The following is a 15,947-nucleotide window of genomic DNA, read 5'->3' as shown; positions in this document are numbered from 1 at the left end:
GTTGCCATTCCCCCCCCCCCCCCCCCCCCCCCTTGGCCTTTCCACACCCCCCTCCCTCCCCCCCCCTTGCCAGGCTGGGCCAGTCAGTGACGAGCTCTAAGCGCCAGGCGGCCGGTTCACGACTCGCTTCATTGGCTAGTGCCCCCTGCAACAGCTCATCACCCACTACGGTCAGCATCGGCCTCTTGATTGGTAGTTCTTTAAGCGCCCGTCATGGTGGAACCCAAACCCATGGGACCCGGGGTGTGCACTGTGGAGAGAAGAACGTTCCCTTGTCTTGCCCAAGATTTGGGGATTTTGGCTCGTTTTAGCTTATTCCGGTCCCTTGTCTGTAATCAATATGGCATCTCTCATTGTCTTGTCGACTTTTGCTTCTCCTCCTCCTCCTCCTCCTCGGCATTGATCCGTCCATTGTGACCATTCTCGCTTCTAAACCATACCACGGGGTCGAGTTGATTCGGGCGCTCGCAGCATCACGGACCTCTTCGCTGCGCTCGTGTCGGCTCCTCACGGCAGACGTCCGGCCACCATGCTGCACTGCGGAGTCAAGCATAATCGACAGAGCTGAAAATATGCTTTTGGCCCAGTAGTGTTTCTGAGCTGAAAAAAAAAGACGAAAAAAAAAAAAACTAACAATAGCTGCATACTCTATTGTCCACTTTCATGATCGGCCTGGGTCCTGCAGGCGCATTGCAGTAGACCCGTAGCTGGCACAAGTGCAAGCACACGCTACCACTGTACAAGTCAACTTACTTGACCTCTCGCCTCGCCAGTGCAGAGCTCCTCAGCTCGCCCTCGATCCCTCGTCGCGCTGTCCATGTGGCCATGTTACTCTCTAGAGAGTTGAGGCTTCGAGACAAGTGCAAAAGAGTCATGCTGCATGCTTGTCTGTTGGTGCAAAGCCGCCAAATAATGTGCCACTGTTTTCGATACACATTCTGCCCATCGATAGCCATATGACGCCTTCCTGGGCTAGTGTCAAGTATCAGTATATATCATACACTCCACTACCAGTGAACCGCTCGAAACAATACCACCCTGCTTCTCCCAGCTCCTGCGTAATTTACGCGGATCATGTGCCTATTCTCGTACTCTCGCTTCTTTTGTAAGATGCTCTGAACTGCAGTAGAAATTGCGCCACATGAGCAGCATGGACCACGATGCAGTGTTCGCTTCATCCTGCCTGCGTAAATCCTCTCTTTCGGCACGTAGTCCCCCCCGAAAGAAACACATTCTAGATCCGGCCGTCACAGTCACCGCCGACTCAAGATGCCGTCGAGTTGATACACCACTGGCGAGTTCTGCCGGCCACAGCTCCTTTAGGCGGGCGGGCGTTGCCCAATTCTTTGCGACGCTGGGAACCGTTCCCTCTTCAGCCCACTTCACGAACTTCTCTGGCGACGGCATTGCAAAGAGCAACCTGGATGCCGGCTGCGGTCAACACGTGGATCCATACTCGTTGCGTCTCACTCAAGCGGTCATTCTCACTCTTGACCTCCACAAACATCACCTCGCCCTTGCGCGCCCCCAAGCCACCATCAGCTGCATCTTTGGTGCGCCATAGAATCAAGTCTGGAATACCGCCACCCCTCTGCTTGTATTCTTGTGCCATGACTTTGCAAATTGCCGCCAGAGCGCCTCCATCAAAGCATCTCACAAGCTCCACCAGGTCATCAATTTCATAGTCCCAGTTGAGTCCCACGACCGCTGTCCGTCGCTCGTGTTCGCGCTCCCACACTGATCGGACAAGGTGCTCGGCGCCGCCATTTTCAATCTCGACAAGCCTGTGGTTGATTTCTGACGCTCTTGTAGGAAAAAACACGTCCGTGTGCAAGTCAAGAGGGCATGTCTGAAAAGCCGTCTGGAACACATTTGGTATATAGAGAAAAAGTATGTCGTAAAAGAGATACGCAAAGAGCGTTCTGACGATGCGACCCTCGGAGTGGAAACCCTTCCACCCCTTGGCACGAAAGTGGCTCAAACACATCTCTTCAACGCTGCACTCACCCTCCGAATCCAGTTCGTCAAGCCAAATGGTTTTGGAAGGAACGCCGATGATGCCCGGCTTGAGTTCCGTCTCTCGCTTGAGCTGAATTCCTTGCACCGTAATTTCCAGAGGCTTCGCCAACTTGACGTGACCAAACTCATGCTGGAGTCGCTTTGGTATGCGCAATTTCTTCTCTAACTTCACGAGTCGCTTCTGTAGGCCAAAGTGGAACGTCAAATGGCAATCAGGATCTTGAAGCGCCATTTCACAAGTGGCAGTCGCCGTTTTGTTCCATTCTTTTTTTCGCCGCTCTAGCTCCGCTGCGGCATATGGCTCACCCAACTTGGCCATGTAATTCTCTTCCAGCAAGGCTTTGCGCTGATACCAATCGCCTCGGCGGGCAAGATGAAACATTTTTTGTCCCAGGAGCTCTTTCAGTAAATCGTGCTCGCGTTGGTATTCTTTAAATTTTCCCATCGCAAAGCCTGCTTTGGCAAGAATGCGCGTGTAAGAATGGCCTGGGTTGAAGCGGCGCAAGTATGCTCCCTCTCCAAACTCATAAACAGTTTGCTCCTTGTGCTTCTCTTCTTCCAGAAGCCTTTTCCAACGAGGGTATATGCTGTCGAAAATTTCAAGAATCCGTTTGCATCCCTTGTCCAAAACCGCCCCACTGCCTTCCAGGCAGAGATCAATTTCTGCTTCCAGCCGAATCGCGGCTTCAAATTCCAAAAGGTGCTCCCGAGATGCAAATATGGTGCTGGTACGACAGACAATGTATTCGGGAAAGTTTCTGCGGGCAATCTTGGCAAGGATAATAGTCGTCAATGACTTTTCGGTCCATTCTGTCGATCGGTAAAACACGAGATGTACCCTCTCGAACAACTTGAACACAACAGACGAAAGTCGGATGCACGGCCCAAGAATCTCTGTCACCTTGGAGAAGAACATATTCTTCTGTTTGGAATCTTCTCTTTCTAGCTTCGCAACTGAGCGGCCCGAATCATCTGAGCCCGTTGATTCGCGACTGTTTTGTCTGCTGAGTCCCATATCCATGAGACCAGTCTGCTTCCGGCTCACTTGCGATAGGCTCCGAATCAATTCAGGTTTCGTTCGCCCTTGCATCTTTGTTTCTTTTGCAAGAGTCTTCAGCTCGTCCAAGTAAAGCAATGACGCTGCCTCTTCCATGTCAGTGAGTAGTGTTTCGGAGGTGTCAGCAAAGGTAAACGTAGACCCGAGCCTCTCATCTTCGACCTCGATTTCATCAACCTCACTAGTAGCAACATCCTGCAATGGGCTACTCGGAAGACATCTGAGCTGCTGCAGTGTAGTAATTGGCACTTCAAGGTTCGAGATATCGTTGTAGTAGCCTAGTCGGGATGATCTGTGCCAAGCAGCCGTCTTTCTTAAAAAAAGCCGCACATACCTGCAACTTGGTCAGCAACGCTTCCATCGATTGTTTCATTCGACGTACAAGTACTGCGCTTCATAATCCAAAGACTTCCATTGGCTGAATACGCTGAGCTCGCGCTTGTCGAAAAGCCTTGATTCATCCTCGAGCACTGTGTCCAGGGCCAGGTTGAAGGCGTCCACATAAATTGAACTTCTGCCCTTAGTCCATAGCGGTTTCTTGTCATCTGGCGCTTCCTCATTGTCGCTTGCTTGGGATAATTTGTATTGTTCGTATGCTTCAAGAGCTGCCTCGTCTGGCTGCGTCACTGGCAAAGCATTTTCAACGTCCGTACTTCTCTTTATTTGGTTTCGGACACCAGCAGACAACCAACCCTTTTCTTCAGTCGACTGCTTTTCGTCATCATCAAGTACAGACTGCTCGTATTCTTCCGAGCCCAAGAAGTTGATTTCCTCCGTCTTCAATCGCTTCAATGGGGGGGCATCTATCTCAGCATCAGAGATTGCATTCGACGACACGTCAGAGCCGGCTCTTGGTGTCAGCTTCTTGACAAATACATCCATTGTGCTTAATGCATGCTGAACAACGGTCTTTTGCTTTTCTCTGCGCGAGAGAATTCTTTGAACTCCGAGTTCGTGTGCAGGGTGGCTGAGACGCGTTCAGCCGTTCTACCTGTTCACGTCCATGCACGCGAAGTCAGGTGATTCCTTAAGTGGCAGTTCGAGCGGCCCCGCCAACGATCGGCGCAAGGAGCTGTCTTAACGAGTGACCCGTCGCGTCCGCCTCGCGAAACCGCCAATTGCCAATTGAACTAGCAATCATGGCCGACGAAATCACTCCGAGCGAACAGGCATCAGACACGGTCGCCCATGCTGCCGTCAACGGGGCTGATACAGCTGCCAACACCTCAACCCTTGACACACCGCATATAGATGTGGTGATGACAGACACAGCAGTTGATCAAGCTGTACGGCATGCCTCCCACTTGACTCTGTCATATTATTGACCGATCGAGACAGTCTCCTGCTCTTGCGAATGCCGCTGCGAGCCCAGCTCCAGCTAGAATCGGCACACCAGCCCAAGCATCTCGTGCTCCCTCGGTCCATCCCGATCCAGGTTTCAGCATACCTTCCGAGGCCGTCCCTCACGGGGACTCGACGCGACGCTATTTGAACACCAAGGTCACCGGCGCTCTTCTCGAGGGAATGAAGATGCTAGCCAAAGAACAGTGCGTCAGGCCGAGAAAGGCTTGCCTCGCGGAACGCTAACACAAACCAGGCCAGACGATCCTTTACGGGTACTTGGTGAATATCTGATACAGAAAGCAAAGGAAATCGAAGGCTCAAATTAGTTTGTAAGTCGATCGTCGAAAAGTCACCGACAAGGTCGATTTATGCATTATCTAGGCGTTATACAGGACATGGGGAAATTCACATTATGATAAGAGTAATTGGGTGTGTAAAATTTTTTATAGTAGTCAAATTGCTATTCATTTGAGCATTTGACTACCTTCATTAGTCCGCTAGGACTGGCGCATAAGCATCATGGCTCTAAATGCAGGTGTATTTTCTTTTCCACAAAATAATTCCCCAACTCCGAACCAACGAAGTCCACAGCGGCGCGGCACGAACTCGACTAGGATCTTCTCCGTTTAAGCGACAATCGTGCTGGCGGTAGCGGACTCGTACTTCCAGGTAGGAGGAAGGACACCGACGGTCTTGTAGTAACGGGCCAGACGGTGGATACGGGACTCGATAAGAATAAGGCGGAACTTGGAGTCCTTGTCCTTGCGGTTGCGCTCGAGGTGCTTGCGGACGGCGACAGCCTGAGAAGAGGATTAGCAAACAATCCGACACTAAAGCGCCAGCAGATAGGCGTCAAGTGCGCCGAGAATCATGACATACCTTCTTGATAAGCATGTACAGGTCCTCAGGAAGCTCGGGAGCGAGGCCTATAATCACTCTGTCAGTCAAAACCGCACAGAGGCATAAGATGTATGATTGTCTTTTCGCGCAAGAGCGAAGAGATCAATCTCATATATATATCCATCACAATGTCGCCATCATGTTCAGGGGTTCGTACCGCTCGACTTGAGAATGCGCAGAATGCGGTTACCTAGAAGCCATCAGAATTAGCATCCGAGTTTCCTCTTTAATCGTAGAGATTGGACATCGTCGCGTCCGTAATTCGTCGCATCCACGTACCAGTGACAAGCTTGACCTGGGAGACACCGTGGGAGTCACGCAGGATGACACCAATCTGCGAAGGGGTAGCACCCTTTCTGGCGAGCTTGCAGATCTGCTCGACGACCTGCTCGGGAGTGGTCTTCAGCCAGCTGGGAGCGACGCGGCTGTAGGGGAGGGCGGAGGCGGAGATACCCTTGCCGTTGCTGTGAAGTCTACCCATGTTTTCGGTGGTTGTCGGTTGTCGTGCGTTGAGGTTGGAGGAGTCGTGATGGAGTTTTCCCGGGCTGGCGCAATGAAGTTTGAGGAGGCGGTTCACGAGCACTAGGCTCGGGTTGTGTGGAGCGGTGCAAATTTTCGCTTAGTTAGGGCAGATTTGTGCGTGGTGCGCCGCCGTCTGAGAGCTAGTCCCTTTTCATATATTATCACGTGATAAATCCAGAGGGTCTTGGCAACCTTAGTTCGCTGCCGTCTGTCTCCGCCAAATTTTCTTGAGCATCGCGTCTCAGTCTTTCACAGCTAGGTAGCCATTGACCTCACTCTTGTCGCGTGAGCATTGGAAAGGCTATCACACGCAGCGCCTTCTCTTAGTCGTAAGTTATCTTCCAGCCTTACACACAACCTCAACCGCTATGAACATGATGATACGAACACTTTGTTTTACTTCTGGTACCTCTTAAGTTAGAGGGCCTTCGGGCTCTCACTGCACTTACTGGACTTCTGATTTCACTCTCTGCCACCCTTCAGAATTACGAACTTTTGAAGGACATTTTGCTAACCTGCAAGGAAGATCTGCTTGTTTATTGAACTCCACGTTTGTAGCGAATCATAACCCGACCGTAAATCACGAACTCGACGCCAACTTAGTATTTCGTCCCCAAGCTCTCCCGACATCATCGCCCATAGTTTCTCAATTTCAAGACGATTCTGACCAACCCCTGTCTTCCCCATTTGCTGTAGTAATCAACAATTGTACAATACATTTTATTTAGACAACAAAGAAATGGCTGAACGTGAACGCAAATGATCACACAGGGGCGAAGCTGAAGCCTAGCGACCTTATCTCCTGTCCGTTCTTCTCAGCCTGCTTTACCAGGCACTAACATCGAAGTTCTCCTACGTAGTTCGTTAGCAAGCCTTTTAAGGAGCGTGAACAAGAATACTCAAAACCTACCTCGGGAAAGTACGTCGTGACAACGGTTCTGTCGGCAAACTTTCTGCCTGCCAGTGCCTTGAGGGCGCTGGTTGTAGCATCTACCGATTCAAACTTGACGAAAATGCGGCCGACACCGGCTGATTGACGGCTTCCACCGGCAGGACGTGGTACCTTGAGATCCAGAATCTTGCCGTACTTGGAGCACTCGTCCCGCACGTCATCGCAGATTTCTGTAACAGTGTTAGTTACCATATGCTAGTCGACGTGCAAGTCGTCGTTATTACCTTCGTAGTCATCATTATCAAGCAGTTCCTCAGCTGTAACCATGTTCAGAAGCTGTAGAACTCTGGTGGCTTCGCCTCCATTTCCTTGACCAGCGAGGTTGCTGATAGCATTAATACCAGCATCAAAGTTGGCCACTTGTGTTCCACCGATGCAAGCCTTGGTGATTTTGAGCGGCTTGCCGCCGACATCCATGCCACTAAGGGCCTTGAGAGCCGCCTCGTTAGCAGAACCAGGCTCGGCATACTCGGCAAATGCGATGCCCTAAGATTTGGTTAGCGTGAATGCACAGACGAAAGGTAGGAAACACAAACTCTTGATTCCTCCGTGGTTCTGTCTTTGACGAGCACAAAGGCTTTGGGCTTGCCGAAGGCTGCGAGTAACTCCAAAACCTGCTCCTCGGTGAGAAACGGTGGCAGGTTTGTAATGGAGAGCTTGTGAATGGTATCAGGTACTGAATCGGACACGACGTCGGGATTATACATGATATCATCTGGTACAGCAGGCATGACATAGTCCTTGGGACGACGGATGCTGAGTCCTGGGCCGTTGGCCTCCATCGAAATTCCGTCAAGAGCAAGTGCAACCGTAGCATCGCTCGTATTTTTGAACTCCAGAACAGCAAAAGACTTATCATTCGAGAGCTGGCTTAGTGCGCAAGGGTCCGTGGCCGAAATGACATTGAGACCATTCAGCTGCAAGTTAAAGAAAGCAACAAGCGCGTCGTCAGTCGTTCCGCTGGGAAGATTGGAAACTAGAAGACGCTTGGCTTGTCGCGAGTTACTGGCCTTTAACCCAGCGCTACTGACTTGGCCGCCGGCAGGTTGGTTCATGAAAGCTTGAAGCTTGGTAGGGTCCATCTGCTGTTGTCGCGGCGCACCAGGCAGAGGGAACATGCCCGACATTTTCGCTTGCTCCGATGTGACAGCCTCATATCCAGGAGGCTTGATATCCCACTGCGTCATGCGGCGCTTCCGCTCCAGAACAGGGATGACATCGGTCAGATCGGGCGTGGGCTCACGGCGCTTGGGAGGGGACGGGCTTCGGCGTTCTTGCTGGCGAGCGAATCCGTCGTCGCGGCGGTCTCTACCCCCACGACGATTCTCATCAAATCCGTCACGATCGCGTCTGCCATGGCCGTCATCATCGCGTCTAGCATCGCGGCGCGAGCTGCCACGATCTCTGTCCCATTCTCTGTCGCCTCGACGGTCGCGGCCTCCCGTATATCGCTCCTCGCGTTCCCTATCTCTATGGTTTCTGCTGGAAGCATATGCATCGCCGTCTCGGTCTCGGTCACGGCGTTGGCGGTGGTCGGGCGATCGTGAGCGTCTTCTGTCTCTGTGTCTGTCTCGTCGGTCGTCGCCGCGATCACGACGGTCACCACGATCGCGGTCGCCTCTGTCGCCACGTTCGCCTCGGTCGCTGCGTGAGGGCTGTTTGCTGTTAGCACAGAGTCGTTCACATGGAGAGGAAGTATGCCTTCATACCTGATGATCTCGTCGGCTGTCGCCTTCCGTCGCAAGCATCTTGTCAGCGTTGGGTCTATTGCACCAGCTAGCGGTCGACTCACCTCTAGACGAATAGTTGTCGCCGTTCATGATGCCAATTTAATCTTGCGCCTGTCAATTACAGGGCGCTTCTCCTAGATTGATAGAGATGGGAGCTCACAAACGGCCTGAGGTTCAAGAAGGTAGAGGCAGAGTTCGCGTCCTGACGGCGTTCCGTCTGTGAAGCTGGAAGCTTTTCTGCTAATGGCGCCAAGCTGTTTCGGGCTTAGACTCTTTCTTGTCCTTTGTGCAGCGAGGAAGAAACGCCGTTCTAAGAACCTGAAAGAGAACAGAACATGTTCAAGATATAGTGAATCATATACTTTATTTACCTCATGTTTTGATTTTTCCTGATTGCTTATTGTATTCATCTTTGGAGTAACTACGTAGTACATATATATACCTATGCTACCTAGGTAGGTTGCCAGTTGCCAGGTACCTACGGACTGGCCTCTGGTGGTCCGCTAAAATCTTGACAGCGCCTGAAGCCCCTGAGCCTCAGCCATAACCCCTGTTGTGTCGCCACCATGTGGCATGGCTTTGGCGGCTGGAGGTCGGCCATCTGCATCGAAGAACTGTACACCTCTTGTCTTGTTCCATTGCGCTTCACAGCGTACCGACTATTCATTGCTGAAAAGACGGCCTGCCTGCTGCTTCAGTTGTATGACTATGGCGATGAAACGCGCGACCGGTTGGCAGAAACTACCCGTCACACTTGCAGAGCTTTGCATAGACACAACTCTGCGGTGTGGCCAATCTTTTAGGTGGCGTAAAATCAACGATGAGTGGTAGTTCTTATCCCTACACTGCACCTTGGTTCCTTTGCATACTAACTACCATAGGACTTGTGCGCTTCATGGCCGCATTCTATCCCTGAAGCAAGATCCCCAGAATGTTCTTTACAGAACAACTTGGCCAAGCCTGCAGACGGGGCTTGCTAGACATCCCGTCATTGAGGCTGATGACACAAAAGATCTGCTGCAGCATTACTTTAGTCTGCACCTTAATCTTGCAGATTTATACGAACAGTGGTCAAAGGCAGACCCCAATTTTGCCAAGAAAGCCCCCGAATTCGCGGGAGTACGGATATTAAGTCAGGATGCTTGGGAGGCCTTGGTAGGCTTCATTTGCAGCAGCAACAACAACATAGCCCGAATCTCTCAAATGGTAAGATGGCTGACTCAGTTTCACCAACTTCTCAAGCTAAAAGCGAAGCTAGGTTCACAAATTGTGCATACACTATGGGCCATTAATAGGATACGTCGGCGATGAGCCCATTCACGATTTTCCCACACCAGAAGCTCTTTCTGGGAGTAAAGTCGAGAGTCACTTGCGGGAGCTCGGGTTCGGATATCGCGCAAAATACATCGCCCAAACTGCACGTGTCATTGCCAAAGAGAAGCCAGCAGGCTGGCTTGAAACACTACGAAATCCGGAATCTGCTATAAAAATCTTCGACAAGGCTGCACCTGGTGATATTCCAACATATAGAGCGGCCCACGAAGAACTTCTTGCTTTGACCGGTGTCGGGCCCAAAGTAGCAGACTGCGTGTGCCTCATGGGGCTCGGCTGGGGAGAATCTGTCCCCGTTGATACCCATGTTTGGCAAATTGCGCAACGGGACTACAAGATGGGAAGGTCTAAAACAAAGACGCTCAACAAAGCCATGTACGATGCGGTCGGCGACCACTTTAGAGGTATCTGGGGAAGTTACGCTGGTTGGGCTCATTCCGTGTTATTCACCGCCGATTTAAAATCTTTCGCTGATCGGCCGCTGAAACGAGAACTAGTCCTTGAGAGCGAAATAACGCCCGAAAACAGAGACTCGAATCAAAGTAGCCAGAAGAGAGTCAAAGCGGAAAACGCCGTTAAGGTGAAGCCAGAACAGGAGGTAGAAGCCGCTGTGGTGGACATGGAATTGCCCGCTAAGAGGAGACGAACGCGGCGCCGGCTCTAATTCCAAGTCATGACGAGCTCATTCGTGGAATGTAGTGAGACTGTATAAATGTATAGATAATCAGAATAATGATCTGTTGTTTTTATCGGTTATTTTTTTTTTCGCCTTCAATTTCTGTAAATTTCCGAATTGCTACAGTGTTCCCGGCCTCTTATCATAAGTTGCGGCGGCAAATCCTCGGAATTGGCCACTAGACGCTCTAGACTTTTTCGCCCCCTCGTGTCAAAGCTACCTGGAAAACTTCAACATCAGCTACCTGTCGCACTGCAACTTACTCATGCGCAACGTCGGCGCCTCGATCGCCCCTTGCACCCTGGAACCGGGATGAAGCTGGAATTATATTGATTCAAGATGTCTGACGCGGATTTCGAGACGATCAAAAAGCTCCAACAGGAGCGCAATGCTGCTTCTGCCGCAAAGAAGGGAACGCGTTCCTCTACCCAGCGGACAGACTCGACCAAGCAAAAGCTGACTGACAGTGCCGACAATGAACTGTATGATAACGATGGCGGCGACAAATTTGCGGGCTATCACACGAGCCTTCCCATGGCCAACGATGACGATGAGATGGACGACGTGGATAACACGCGACGCCTCGTTGGTCAGTATACGGCTTCCAGTGAAATCATCAACGAATTCGCACGAGGTGATGGCGTCGAGGAAGACGATATTCTGGCCGGCAAAGGCGAAAAGAGCGGCCGCATCGTCGACCGTGAAACCGATTACCAAAAGCGCCGCTTCAATCGTGTGCTGACCCCTACCCGCGCGGACCCATTTGCCGAAAACCGACAAGCTGGCGCAGCTGAAAATGGTTCCAATTACCGCGAGATTATGGAAGAGCGCGAAATCGAACGCGAAGAAGAGCGAGTGCGACGCGCAATTCAATCCAAGCAGGAGTCTGGCGACGTTGACAACGATGCGCGGCCGGCTTTGACTGAAGGTGACAAGGAGAACGCCGAGTCTGGCTCCACGGAGGCCGTCGTTGCAGGTCGTAAGCGCAAGAAGAGGTGGGATGTTGGCGAGGACGGCCAAGCCTCGGCTGAGGAGACAGCTAAATTGAAACGCTCCCGCTGGGATCAGGCGCCTGCTGTTGGCGGGCCCCTTGAAGGCGACGTTCCCAAGAAGCGTTCTCGTTGGGACCAAGCTCCCTCTGCGACACCCATGGCCAACGCAGGCCTCGCTACACCTGCTCCTCAATCCCAGTCTGCCATGATGCCTGCGACTTTCGGAAGCGACATTCGCAACTTGGCCATCAGTGACGAGGAGCTGGACCTGCTACTTCCCGGTGAAGGTGAAGGATATAAGATTCTTCAGCCACCGCCAGGATATGAGCCTACCCGCGTTGCCCCCCACAAAATGGTTGCGCCGGTTGAGCAGAGTGGTTTCATGATGCAAGACCCCGACCAGGTCCGTCTCGGAGGCAAGCCAATGCCCGCCGAAATTCCAGGCGTAGGAGATTTGCAGTTCTTCAAGGCCGAAGATATGGCATATTTTGGCAAGCTAACGGATGGCTCCGACGAGAACTCGCTATCGGTTGAGCAGTTGAAGGAGAGAAAGATAATGCGCCTGCTGCTCAAGATCAAGAACGGTACACCACCTATGCGAAAGACAGCTCTGCGGCAAATCACAGACAATGCGAGAAATTTTGGTGCTGGTGCTCTTTTCGATCAGATCCTCCCCCTCCTTATGGAAAAGACTCTTGAAGACCAAGAGCGTCATTTACTCGTCAAAGTTATCGACCGCATCCTTTACAAACTTGATGACCTTGTGCGACCATACGTACATAAAATTCTGGTGGTTATCGAGCCACTGCTCATCGATCAGGACTACTACGCCAGAGTTGAGGGTCGGGAGATTATTTCAAACCTATCCAAGGCTGCTGGCTTAGCCACCATGATCAGCACCATGAGACCAGATATTGACCATGTCGACGAATATGTCCGCAACACCACTGCCAGAGCCTTTGCCGTCGTTGCTTCTGCACTTGGTATTCCCGCTCTCCTCCCATTTCTCCGCGCCGTTTGCCGAAGCAAGAAGTCCTGGCAAGCCCGTCACACTGGTGTCAAGATTGTGCAACAAATTCCCATCCTGATGGGATGTGCCGTTCTACCGCACCTCAAGGGACTTGTTGACTGCATTGGACCCAACCTGAATGATGAGCAGACCAAGGTTCGAACAGTGACTAGTCTGGCAATTGCTGCTCTTGCCGAGGCATCGAACCCATATGGTATTGAGAGCTTTGATGATATTTTAAACCCTCTCTGGACCGGTGCGCGCAAGCAGAGAGGTAAGGGTCTGGCTGGTTTTCTCAAGGCTGTCGGATTCATCATTCCTCTCATGGACGAGGAATATGCCAACTATTATACGAGTCAAATCATGGAGATTCTGCTCAGAGAATTCTCCTCGCCCGATGAGGAGATGAAGAAGGTTGTTCTTAAAGTTGTGTCTCAGTGCGCTGCTACCGAAGGTGTTACCGCCGGCTATCTCAAAGAGCATGTTCTGGACGAGTTTTTCAAAAGCTTCTGGGTAAGGCGTATGGCCCTCGATAAGCGCAACTACCGTCAAGTCGTTGAGACAACTGTCGATATTGGCCAGAAGGTTGGTGTCAGTGAGATTCTCGAGAGAATCGTCAACAACCTGAAAGACGAGAGTGAAGCATACAGAAAGATGACGGTGGAGACGGTCGAAAAGATTGTTGCCAGTCTGGGCGCTGCGGATGTTGGAGAGCGACTCGAGGAGCGTTTGATTGACGGTATTCTACACGCGTTCCAGGAACAGAGTGTGGAAGACATTGTCATGCTCAACGGCTTTGGCTCCGTCGTCAATGCTCTCGGTACTCGATGCAAGCCTTACCTCCCCCAGATTGTCAGTACCATTCTTTGGAGACTGAACAATAAGTCGGCCACTGTCCGACAGCAGGCTGCTGACCTCATTTCACGTATTGCCATGGTCATGCAACAATGCGGCGAGGATGCCCTTATGGGTAAGCTCGGCGTTGTGCTTTATGAATACCTCGGTGAGGAGTATCCAGAGGTCCTGGGATCTATTCTTGGCGCTCTGCGCTCCATCGTTACGGTGGTTGGCATCTCGCAAATGCAACCTCCTATCAAGGACTTACTGCCGCGTCTGACCCCTATTTTGCGGAACAGACACGAAAAGGTCCAGGAGAATACCATTGATCTCGTCGGGCGTATCGCTGATCGTGGTCCTGAGAGTGTGAATGCCCGAGAGTGGATGCGCATCTGCTTTGAGCTCTTGGACATGCTCAAGGCTCATAAAAAGGGTATCCGCCGAGCCGCAAACAACACATTCGGCTTTATTGCCAAGGCTATTGGGCCTCAGGACGTCTTGGCGACTCTGCTGAACAACTTGAGAGTCCAGGAACGTCAGTCCCGAGTCAACACGGCTGTCGCCATCGGCATTGTTGCGGAGACCTGCGCACCCTTCACCGTACTTCCTGCTCTGATGAACGAATACCGTGTACCGGAGCTCAATGTGCAGAATGGTGTGCTCAAGTCACTGTCGTTCTTGTTTGAGTACATTGGAGAAATGGCCAAGGATTATGTCTACGCCGTCACACCACTTCTCGAAGACGCCCTGACAGACCGTGATCAGGTCCATCGTCAGACCGCCGCTGCCGTGGTCAAGCACATTGCCCTCGGCGTCATGGGATTGGGATGCGAAGACGCCATGGTTCATCTGCTGAATCTGTTGTACCCCAACCTATTCGAAACCAGTCCGCACGTTATTGACCGAATCATCGAAGCCATTGAAGCCATTCGCATGGCAGCTGGCCCAGGTATTGTGCTCAACTACGTCTGGGCAGGTTTGTTCCACCCAGCGCGCAAGGTGCGCACGCCATACTGGCGCTTGTATAACGATGCCTATGTCCAGGCAGCTGACGCCATGGTGCCGTACTATCCGAACCTGGAGGACGACAAGATTGATCGTCCGGAGCTTGCTATCATTTTGTAGAAGGATATTTACGAAAGAGGAAGAAAAAGCAGGGTCGGCGGTGCCAGGGATGCCAAGATCATCGGGGACGGCATCATTACAACACGTTTCACAGCGCAACACGGGTGAAATATGTATCTCTTTTATTATTTACTCTGTCAATGTACCATATCGGGGAAACAGACATGGGAGCAAAACAAGATTTCATTTCTAGCATAGAGCAAGAAGGAGTCTGGAGGCATCATGCAATATGGGCGTTTGTTACTGCTGAAGCAAAGAGTCTTTACTAGGTAAAATTTTTCTTTTAATGTCATTCTCAAAAAGCATTTTGCGTGAGTGACTTGCATTGATTGACCGGCCCTGGGGGGGAATCATCGCCGGTCTACTAGTAGGCCATCAGCAACCCCTCAATAGTTATGGTGATAAATACGTCCAAGAGAGAGTAGCAAGAATATAGGAAAAAATTAGATATTATACTTGACTTACTAAAATGATCTTATAATAAGAAGAATCATTCAATTTGGGTAGATATTTATCAAGTCTAATCTACGGATTAGTACTCCGTAGTATGACACTGGTGGTCGTGGATCGGCGATGTATTCTTTGTACCCCTTGACCGGTAATGAAGCTGCCAGACAGGAAAAGTTTCAGATGGACAGGCAGGGCATTCCACATCTGCGTCTTGTCCCAGCAGGCAGCCGTGTGGCCCGTGTCGCACCACCGTGCGGTGCGGGCCTCCCGGGTCGCTGGTAGGGGTACCCCAAGGTCAAGCTTTTTTCAAAGAAGACGTCTACAGTGTGAACAGAAATGATGTTCTCGAAAGAGAGACATGAAGATCACTTTCTACCGTGTCTTGGGAGAAGGAGGGAGGGGGGAGTGTAGTGAGTGATTTCCATTGGGTTTTGGAAAGCAACGTCAAGAGCAAAAAAGAAAACTTTGCAAGTGATGGAAAGGAAAAGCTCCCAGCTGATATCTAGTTTTCTCATTTGACTTGTAGTAAACAAAAAATGCACGGAAGAGCTGTCATAAAATAATCTGGCACGGATGTATCGGGTGACTCATCCGGCCTTGGTCTCGAATTCTTCAGCTTGTCAAATAAGCTGTCAGTCTCGGAACGTGATGCGCCAGCCATGTATACTGGGCAAGGCTCCCCTCCCCTTTCACAAGAAGAAGGGCAATATTGCGAAGGGGGGGAAAGCCCCCGGAAAGAGAAGGAGAGGGATAAAAAAGAATGCCGCGATGCCTGACGCCACAACTTTTCTCGCCTTGCGGGGGGAGGGGGGGGGTCAAGGTGAAACACGCATCTATCTGTCTCACGTTTTGGTTTATTCTGCAGGGCCATGGTGAACGAGCTTGGGCTGGGCTGGGCTGGAGAAGAAGGCAAGAAAGAAGAAGGCAAGGGCAGGGAGGCTTTTGCCATCTGCCGTGTGTGTGTGTGTGTGTGTGTGTGTGTGTGTGTGTGTGTAGTAATAA

General features: G+C 51.3%; 6 protein-coding genes across 6 annotated transcripts; 3 read left to right on the top strand and 3 right to left on the bottom strand.

Moving 5' to 3' along the window:
- Positions 1–1,372: 1,372 nt before the first annotated feature.
- Positions 1,373–3,958, bottom strand: BBA_01210 (coiled-coil domain-containing protein MTMR15; the record flags this gene model as incomplete). Its single annotated transcript, XM_008596307.1, has 2 exons — positions 1,373–3,410; positions 3,459–3,958. 2 exons carry the CDS (start codon positions 3,956–3,958, stop codon positions 1,373–1,375), a joined length of 2,538 nt encoding a protein of 845 aa, XP_008594529.1.
- Positions 3,959–4,215: 257 nt separating this feature from the next.
- On the top strand, positions 4,216–4,746 carry BBA_01209 (dpy-30 domain-containing protein; the record flags this gene model as incomplete). Its single annotated transcript, XM_008596306.1, has 3 exons — positions 4,216–4,362; positions 4,415–4,623; positions 4,674–4,746. The coding sequence occupies 3 exons, from the start codon at positions 4,216–4,218 to the stop codon at positions 4,744–4,746; spliced, it is 429 nt and encodes a 142-aa protein (XP_008594528.1).
- Positions 4,747–5,046: 300 nt separating this feature from the next.
- On the bottom strand, positions 5,047–5,801 carry BBA_01208 (40S ribosomal protein S13; the record flags this gene model as incomplete). Its single annotated transcript, XM_008596305.1, has 4 exons — positions 5,047–5,220; positions 5,300–5,346; positions 5,478–5,510; positions 5,600–5,801. 4 exons carry the CDS (start codon positions 5,799–5,801, stop codon positions 5,047–5,049), a joined length of 456 nt encoding a protein of 151 aa, XP_008594527.1.
- Positions 5,802–6,667: 866 nt separating this feature from the next.
- On the bottom strand, positions 6,668–8,614 carry BBA_01207 (splicing factor U2AF 65 kDa subunit; the record flags this gene model as incomplete). The annotated part of the gene is made up of 5 exons (XM_008596304.1): positions 6,668–6,694; positions 6,753–6,964; positions 7,019–7,280; positions 7,331–8,449; positions 8,504–8,614. 5 exons carry the CDS (start codon positions 8,612–8,614, stop codon positions 6,668–6,670), a joined length of 1,731 nt encoding a protein of 576 aa, XP_008594526.1.
- Positions 8,615–9,090: 476 nt separating this feature from the next.
- BBA_01206 (N-glycosylase/DNA lyase) lies at positions 9,091–10,520 on the top strand (the record flags this gene model as incomplete). The annotated part of the gene is made up of 3 exons (XM_008596303.1): positions 9,091–9,254; positions 9,406–9,730; positions 9,783–10,520. The coding sequence occupies 3 exons, from the start codon at positions 9,091–9,093 to the stop codon at positions 10,518–10,520; spliced, it is 1,227 nt and encodes a 408-aa protein (XP_008594525.1).
- A 351-nt stretch (positions 10,521–10,871) lies between these two features.
- BBA_01205 (splicing factor 3B subunit 1) lies at positions 10,872–14,495 on the top strand (the record flags this gene model as incomplete). Its single annotated transcript, XM_008596302.1, has 1 exon — positions 10,872–14,495. One exon carries the CDS (start codon positions 10,872–10,874, stop codon positions 14,493–14,495), a length of 3,624 nt encoding a protein of 1,207 aa, XP_008594524.1.
- Between the last annotated feature and the right edge of the window lie 1,452 nt (positions 14,496–15,947).

This window comes from Beauveria bassiana (assembly GCF_000280675.1).
Source record: "Beauveria bassiana ARSEF 2860 unplaced genomic scaffold BBA_S00002, whole genome shotgun sequence".
In the NCBI taxonomy this organism is placed as follows: Eukaryota; Fungi; Ascomycota; class Sordariomycetes; order Hypocreales; family Cordycipitaceae; genus Beauveria; species Beauveria bassiana.
Note: the sequence above shows the minus strand (reverse complement) of the source record. Positions and strands in the feature narration are given on the sequence as shown.